The sequence below is a fragment of the Corylus avellana genome, chromosome ca4 (genome assembly GCF_901000735.1).
Source record: "Corylus avellana chromosome ca4, CavTom2PMs-1.0".
NCBI lineage: Eukaryota > Viridiplantae > Streptophyta > Magnoliopsida > Fagales > Betulaceae > Corylus > Corylus avellana.
Genome location: NC_081544.1, coordinates 4,430,638 through 4,439,671, shown reverse-complemented (window position 1 = coordinate 4,439,671; position 9,034 = coordinate 4,430,638). Strand labels below are relative to the sequence as shown.

Below are 9,034 nucleotides of genomic sequence, written 5' to 3'. Positions count from 1 at the left end.
TCAAACACAAAAGAAAATTATCTGGAGCAGACACCACAAAATCCAAGAATGGCCAGAACTCATTAAATCAAGAATGGTATTGTGAGTAGTTCAGATTCCATGATAATGGAATCTATGGAATTTGTGAGTAGTTCAGAATATGATGTTTATCAGTAGTTCAAATTCTAGTTTTGTTTGATTTTTTATCTTTCTTCAAACAATTGGAGCAGACCCCACAAAAACCAAGAACGAGATTGTGCTTTACAATGTGCTCTTAGAATTTGCTGTGGGAGGAAGCCATGCCGATTTGAACCAAAAATTAATTGGCCATGGGTTGCAAAAGAGCGATTGATTCGATGGGTTGCTGATTTGATTCTCAAAAATCAGCATTTCATCTACCTCAAAATGGGTGGATTCCAGTTGAATGTCCTTTGGTGGCTTTCGACGGCAGAGTCTGGCTAGGGAGGAATGGAATGAGAAAAGTGATAATGGGTTGTTTGATCATGTGTTTTCATTTCTATTGAAATTTTATGCTCTCAGCTGATTGTGCTGATGTGTCAAGTTTTTATTTGATGTTGTAAAAGTGGGGTTTTGCACCACGACCGGATATAAGTTCAACTCAAACCAATAATTGTAACTGTCAAGGCGGTTAGCGGTTCCTAACTGCCTTCAAAAGCAGTTAATAGTTAGCGAGCGATTATTAACCGTCTAGCTTTTCACTCCTACAAATAACTAAATTATGCAACTAACATTCTGGAGCAACCTAGTAGAGTTGCATCAACAAATTCAACAAAAACAACCACTCCTTCCTATATCCACACAAATCGAATTACATAATCAAAAGAAAACAATCAATGAATTATGCATCACAAACTTCAATCATCAGAACAATTGCAAATTCTCTATAATTCTAGATTCTTGGTAGTCAACTTAATTCTGCCTTTGGCAGTGATAAACGCCGAATGTTGCACATTCAAGGCCCTTAATTTGCGTATGTTAATTCCTTACAATTGTTTTTTGTTTGATTTTTATTTTGTTTTTGTGTTTCAAGTTTTATTTGGAAATCCATTGAAAATTGGGCTTAAAAGGCAAAAGCTGGAAGCATTCTGGACTTAGGATCGAGCGTAACTGCACCTGAGATCGAGCGCGCCTTCACTCGAGCGCATGTAGCCCAGGATCAAGCGCACACCTGCTCTTGCGCGCACATCAGCTAAGTTCGAGCACACTGGCGCTTGAACGCACATCCGTATGATCGAGCGCACACAGCCCCAGAATGCACGGACACGCATTTTGATAGCTTGGAATTAGGTTTTTAGTCTCCCAATTGAACTGGAAGACTAACCTCCGGTTTTCTTAAGGATTATAGGGTTTTTAGGGTTCTCTTACTCCCTATAAATAGGCCTCTAGACATAGAAAAAGATACAACTTTCTAGAGCTAGAAATCAAAAAATTGTCTTCGAAGCTTAGAAAATCATGAGCAAGTAAACCCTTTCGTGGATTGTTAATGTAACCCCATCCAAGCACAATGGTTTGATTATATTTAATTTCTAAATTTTCAATTTAATCATATTGATTGTATAACAATGAGAATTGCTACTTTTTGATTCTGTTCTTAATTATTAAATGCAATTGTTCTTAAATTCCAAAATCATATTTGTGAAAATCTTCTCTTGTCTTAGAAAATATTTCACTTTTGTTGATCTCAAATCATTTTTGTTTTCTATGATTATGAGGATGATGGTTATACAATGGGTTTAATTGACATATGATCAATAGAATTTGATAGACCATGCCTAGGGAAGACGGATTGTACTACATCCTAATTTAGTGTAATTTAGGTAGACAGTCTATGCCAACCGAAGATGGGTTACACTTATTCATTGATTGTATATATCCAGTTAAAGAATTTGATAATTTATACATAGGGAAGACGGGTCGTACCGCATCTTAGTGGTTAGGTGGACGATCCGTGCTAACCGGAGATAGATTATGCTTATTCTTTAATAAGGTAGTTTCTTGTTTATTTATAACATGCATAGAATGAATTTCTAGGATTAATTATTATTAGCCATTGTTGTACAGATAGAGGTGAAGTCAATACCATACACTCTCTCTTACTTTAAATCTCTTTTATTTTCATGCACTTTAGTTTCACAAACAAAATCAATCTCTTTTTAATTCAGTTAATTTTAATTCTCCTAAAGATAACAAAACCCCTACAGTCCTTGAGGTTCGACACCCTCTCTATTGCTTTACCCTACAAGGATTCGTCCTATTGCGAGTAGTAATTTTTATTAGGGAAAAATATAAAAAAGCCCCACAAACTACCAGCCGTTTTCGATTTAGCCCCCTAATGTTCCAAAAGTGATAAAGTAGCCCCCCAAACTACCAAATTATTGCATTTTGGCCACTCCGTTAGTCAAAACCGTCAGTTTGGACGGAAACTGCAAAACGACGTCGTTTGTTACGGGTAAGTTACTACAATGCCCTTTTGAGAAAAATATAAAAAAGCCCCCCAAACTACCAGCCGTTTTCATTTTCCCCTAATGTTCAGAAAGTGATAAAGTAGCCCCCTAACTACCAAACAGTTGCAATTTGGCTACTCCGTTAGTCATTACTGTCAAATATGATGGAAAATTCAAAACTACGTCGTTTTGACAATGGTAAGTTACTAAAATGCCCTTTTAGAAAAAAAAAATCATATTAAAACAAGCACGCTAAATGGCGCCGTTTTGCTTGAAATTAGGGTTTCCTTACACTTACCAAAACGACGCCGTTTTGATAAGTGTTAGGAATAAAAAGAAAAAACCTTAGACACCACGCAGAAAAAACCCCCAACCCCAGTTTATCTCTCTCCCCCAAACCGCCGACCACCACATCGTTCTATCTCCGGCAACCTTCTCCCTCAAGTGAAAAAAACGCAACGCCCCTCTCTCTCTTTCTCTCAAAACGACTGCCCCTGCCACCACCATCCATCACCGCCGGCCACACCATCCACTAGCTACGAAGCGCCACCGAAAAATTCTTACCCATTGTAGAAATCAAACAAAAAAATCACGTTTGTAGATAAACAACACCGATCCGACAGCTATACCATGAAATACAATAAAAAGATTGAGTTATGGGTAAGATTTACAGGCTGTCGGAGATAGACGACGTGGTGGCCGGCGGTTTTGAGGAGAAAGATAAACTGGGGTTGGGGGTTTTTTCGTGGGTCACCTGCGTGGGGTCTAGGGTTTTTTCTTTTAATTCCTAACACTTACCAAAGTGGCATCATTTTGGTAAGTGTAAGGAAACCCTAATTTCAAGCAAAACGGCGCCGTTTTGCTTGCTTGTTTTAATATAATATGATATTTTTTTTCCAAAAATGGCATTTTGGTAACTTACCATTGCCAAAACGATGTAGTTTTAAATTTTTCATCATATTTGACGGTAATGAATAACGGAGTGGCCAAATTGCAATTGTTTGGTAGTTTGGGGGCTACTTTATCACTTTCTGAATATTAGGGGGCTAAAATGAAAACGGCTGGTAGTTTGGGGCGCTTTTTTATATTTTTCCCAAAAGGGCATTGTAGTAACTTACCTGTAACAAACGACGTCGTTTTGCAGTTTCCGTCCAAACTGACGGTTTTGACTAACGGAGTGGCCAAAATGCAATAGTTTGGTAGTTTAGGGGGCAACTTTATCACTTTTGGAACATTAGGGGGCTAAATCGAAAACGGCTGGTAGTTTGGGGGGCTTTTTTTATATTTTTCTCTTTTTTTTAATTTTTTTTAAGACATGTGGCATTGTTATGTGAAGACACGTGGCAATATGTTATTTGGGCTGACGGAATGTGATGGAGGTCCTAAGTTGGTCTTTTCTCATATTTCGAGTACCATTTGTCATATGACTTGAAACCTAGGTGGGACAAAATGGAAAAATGAACACCTAGGTACTAAAAAGGTAATTAACCATAAGTTTCGACCTCATTCAAAGAGCAAATAGCTCTCTTCTCTCTCCTCTAAAATCCCCAAACCTAGGCTTCCCCACCTATTAGTTCACCAACCTCAATCTCCACTCACAACCACAACCTCTAAACCTTTCGTTGGCTATATACATTAATTGGTATGTAGTCTATTTGCAGCTTTCAAACTCATTTCCAAACGGGACACTTTCTATAATTTTATTTAAACACGTACTTTTAAATTGCCAAATTAGGAGGCTAAATGCCCTCTTTGTTGGACTTGGGGGGTTTTTATCGCTGGCCATTGGCGTGAATTTTGAGATTGTGAACGATGGGGTTGTTGGCAGTCGACATTAGATAATGATAGTTGTAGTGTAGGGGTTTTGTGTAGGTGTTGATGGGTTTTTAGGGTTACCCATTAGCATGGATTTTGAGTTTGTGAACTATGGGTTTGTCAGCAATTGACATTGGCTAATGATAGTTGTAGTATGGGGGATTTGTGTAGATGTTGATGGTTTTTTTATTGCTGGCCATTGGCGTGGATTTTTTGTTTAGGGTTTAGGGTTTAAAGGCTATGGGCGTGGCAAGTCCTTGGGGAACCCCTAAAGGCTATATCATTACCAAGCCCTTGGGGGTGGTTTGGCCACCTCCAAAACGGCCTTGCGGGTTCATTGGGGTGGTCGAAATGCCCCCAGAGTCCATGAGGGTGGTTTTGGCCGCCCAAGATGGCTGGTCTGGCCACTTTTATTGGCCATGGTGTTGTTTCGGCCACCTTTAAAGTCCAAAATGAGGGTGGCCGAAATCACCCTTAGACCAGCCTTGGGGGGTGGCTTAACCACCCTTAATGGCAAATTTGGGGGTGGTCGCCCACCCCCATTGGCCAAAATGAGGTGGCTGGGCCACCCTAAAATTTAATAATTTTTTTATAAAGGCTTAGTTTTTTTGAATTTTTTTTAAGACATGTGGCATTGTTATGTGAAGACACGTGGCAATATGTTATTTGGGCTGACGGAATGTGATGGAGGTCCTAAGTTGGTCTTTTCTCATATGTCGAGTACCATTTGTCATATGACTTGAAACCTAGGTGGGACAAAATGGAAAAATGAAAACCTAGGTACTAAAAAGGTAATTAACCTTAAGTTTCGACCTCATTCAAAGAGCAAATAGCTCTCTTCTCTCTCCTCTAAAATCCCCAAACCTAGGCTTCCCCACCTATTAGTTCACCAACCTCAATCTCCACTCACAACCACAGCCTCTAAACCTTGCGTTGGCTACATACATTAATTGGTATGTAGTCTATTTGCTGCTTTCAAACTCATTTCCAAAAGGGACACTTTCTATAATTTTATTTAAAAACGTACTTTTAAATTGCCAAATTAGGAGGCTAAATGCTCTCTTTGTTGGACTTGGTGGGTTTTTATCGCTGGCCATTGGCGTGAATTTTGAGATTGTGAACAATGGGGTTGTTGGCAGTCGACATTAGATAATGATAGTTGTAGTGTAGGGGTTTTGTGTAGGTGTTGATGGGTTTTTATGGTTACCCGTTAGCATGATTTTGAGTTTGTGAGCTATGGGTTTGTCATCAATCGGCATTGGCAAATGATAGTTGTAGTATGGGGGTGTTGTGTTGATGTTGATGGGTTTTTTATCGTTGGCCATTGGCATGGATTTTTTGTTTAGGGTTTAGGGCTTAGAGGCTATGGGCGTGGCAAGTCCTTGGGGAACCCCTAAAGGCTATATGATTACCAAGCCCTTGCGGGTGGTTTGGCCACCTCCGAAACGGCCTTGCGGGTTCATTGGGGTGGTCGAAATGCCCCCAGAGTCCATGAGGGTGGTTTTGGCCGCCCGAGATGGCTGGTCTGGCCACTTTTATAGGCCATGGTGTTGTTTCGGCCACCTTCAAAGTCCAAAATGAGGGTGGCCGAAATCACCCTTAGACCGGGCTTGGGGGTGGCTTAACCACCCTTAATGGCAAATTTGGGGGTGGCCGCCCACCCCCATTGGCCAAAATGAGGTGGCCGGGCGACCCCAAAATTTAATAATTTTTTATAAAGGTTTAGTTTTTTTAAATTTTTTTAAGACATGTGGCAATGTGATGTGAAGAGACGTGGCAATATGTTATTTGGGCTGACGGAATGTGATGGAGGTCCTAAGTTGGTCTTTTCTCATATTTCGAGTACCATTTGTCATATGACTTGAAACGTAGTTGGGACAAAATGGAAAAATGAAAACCTAGGTACTAAAAAGGTAATTAACCATAAGTTTCGACCTCATTCAAAGAGCAAATAGCTCTCTTCTCTCTCCTCTAAAATCCCCAAACCTAGGCTTCCCCACCTATTAGTTCACCAACCTCAATCTCCACTCACAACCACAACCTCTAAACCTGTCGTTGGCTATATACATTAATTGGTATGTAGTCTATTTACAGCTTTTAAACTCATTTCCAAACGGGACACTTTCTATAATTTTATTTAAACACGTACTTTTAAATTGCCAAATTAGGAGGCTAAATGCTCTCTATGTTGGACTTGGGGGGTTTTTATCGCTGGCGATTGGCGTGAATTTTGAGATTGTGAACGATGGGGTTGTTGGCAGTCGACATTAGATAATGATAGTTATAGTGTAGGGGTTTTGTGTAGGTGTTGATGGGTTTTTAGGGTTACCCATTAGCATGGATTTTGAGTTTGTGAACTATGGGTTTGTCAGCAATCGACATTTGCTAATGATAGTTGTAGTATGGGGGATTTTTGTAGATGTTGATGGTTTTTTTATTGCTGGCCATTGGCGTGGATTTTTTGTTTAGGGTTTAGGGTTTAAAGGCTATAGGGGTGGCAAGTCCTTGGGCAACCCCTAGAGGCTATGGGGGCGGCAAGCCCTTGGGCAACCCCAAAAGGCTATAGGATTACCAAGCCCTTGGGGGTGGTTTGGCGACCTCCGAAACGGCCTTGCGGGTTCTTTTGGGTGGTCGAACCACCCCAGAGGCCATGAGGGTAGTTTTGATCTCCCCCAGACGGCTGGTCTGGCCACTTTTATAGGCCATGGTGTTGTTTTGGCTACCCTCAAAGGCCAAAAAGGGGGAGGCCGAAATCACCCATAGACCGGCCATGGGGGGTGGCTTAGCCACCCTCAATGGCCAATTTGGGGGTGGCCGGTCCCCCCCTCCCTCCGTCTCTGTGTGTAAGCCATTGCAAACGTGTATTAATTATAGAGACTTTTTGGAAGCTAGCTATAGTAATTTGAATAATCGGTAATAACTTTTTTGAGGAAGTGGGGGGACCATGGTCCATGGCCCCAGCCGGTCCCCCCCTCCCCCCGTCTCTATATAAAGGTATTCATAGGAAGCATATTTTTCCCAAGTATCCATCCATTCAATCCAAAAACCACAGCAAGCTTCATCACTGAAAGCCTAGCTTCCATCAATAGATTTTTACCATCTTGCCTCACTCGATCGGCAATGGCTCCCTTCTAAAAGTCCCATCTCATCATTCGTGAAATCCACAAGTGTTCCTCCTACTTTCGTATGAATGGCCACCACCCAAATCTCAACTCCTTCCAATATTGTTCGACGAACAGCAAATTACCAACCTCCCATTTGGCACTATGATTACATCCAGTCACTTACAAGTGTTTATGTACGTGGTATATACATATATATGTATATATCTTTTTTTTTTTTTTTAACGTTTTTTTTTATTTTTATTTTTAGTCTTAATTAGTAGTTCCCAGCTAATGAGAAAATTGAATTGGCAGGGGGAGTCATTCAACGGACAAGTTGATAAGCTGAAGGGAGAAGTGAGGATGATGTTTCATAAAGTCGTGGATCCTTTAGAAAGACTTGAGTTGATTGATATATTGCAAAGACTTGGAATATCTTACCACTTTGATGATGAAATACAAAGGACCTTGGAAGGTATATACAATGCTAACCATGGTGGCAGAATGTGCAACAATGAGAATATATACGCCACATCTCTTGAATTTAGATTGCTAAGACAGCATGGATATAGTGTGCCTCAAGGTAAACAACTTAATTATAGTAATCTATTTCTGAGGAGGCTTAATATTTAACCCATATATTACTTTTAGTTATTGACTGGTGGGCTTTGTTGATTGCAGAGATTTTTAATAGTTTCAAGAATGAAATGGGGAGCTTCAAGGCATGCCTATGTGATGATATCAAGGGAATGCTATGCTTGTATGAAGCCTCATTCCATTCGGTAGAAGGCGAAAGTATATTAGAGGAAGCAAGAGATTTTGCTACCAAGCAACTCTCAGAGTACGTCAAGCAAAGCAAAGATCAAAATCTTACTGCTGTAGTGAACCATGCCCTGGAGCTTCCTCTTCATTGGAGGATGTTAAGGTTGGAAGCGTTGTGGTTCATTGATGCATACAGAAGGAGACAAGACATGAACCCTATCTTGCTTGATCTCGCAGAATTGGATTTCAACATTGTCCAAGCAGCCCACCAAGAAGATCTAAAAGAAGTGTCAAGGTAGAATGCATGGTTATTCTTATTCTTAACTAGCCTAGCTATAGCTTGCACTATATATGGGTGAGCTTTTATCTTAAATTCTTCATAAGAAATCTTAAGTTGCCAAAGCCGCGAAATCAAATACATTGCGCACAAAATTACATCTTAAAACATATTATAAATGAGAAAAAACAATTATACTTTCATATTATAAAAATTAAATTAAATTTAAACCAAAGAAAATATGTTCCTACCTTTATGAGTTGATTTGCACACTCTAATTCTTTCATCTCATATCCGCATACAAAAAAAAATATATCTTAACAAAATGAAAAAATATAATTTCGCCCTCTAAACTATCATTTGTTTTGCAATCACGCCTCCAAACTTTAAAAAGTGATTAAGGCCCCACATATTATCATTGGGTGTCAAATTAGACACTTTTGTATTTTTTTTTGCAAAATACCCTTGATTGTATTAGCAAAAATAAAATTAAAAATATATAAAAACAACCATTTGAAAAATAATAATAATAATTAAGGGGCTAACATGGAAATGGCACCCATTTTTTTTATGTTTTATGTTTTTTTTTTTTTTTAATAATTTTAATTTTTGTCAAATGGTTCTTTTTGAATAAC

The 9,034-nt window shown here is 39.5% G+C and overlaps 1 protein-coding gene across 1 annotated transcript; it reads left to right on the top strand.

The window, feature by feature from the left end:
- Positions 1–7,449: 7,449 nt before the first annotated feature.
- On the top strand, positions 7,450–8,421 carry LOC132177891 (myrcene synthase, chloroplastic-like). The gene is made up of 3 exons (XM_059590367.1): positions 7,450–7,557; positions 7,676–7,943; positions 8,042–8,421. The coding sequence occupies exons 1-3, from the start codon at positions 7,450–7,452 to the stop codon at positions 8,419–8,421; spliced, it is 756 nt and encodes a 251-aa protein (XP_059446350.1).
- Positions 8,422–9,034: the final 613 nt, after the last annotated feature.

Coding starts and splice junctions, on each gene's coding strand:
- LOC132177891 (XM_059590367.1), top strand. CDS start 7,450: ATGGCCACCACCCAAATCTCAACTCCTTCCAATATTGTTCGACGAACA. Junction 7,558..7,675: donor AGTCACTTACAAGTGTTTAT/GTACGTGGTATA, acceptor TTGAATTGGCAG/GGGGAGTCATTCAACGGACA. Junction 7,944..8,041: donor TGGATATAGTGTGCCTCAAG/GTAAACAACTTA, acceptor TGTTGATTGCAG/AGATTTTTAATAGTTTCAAG.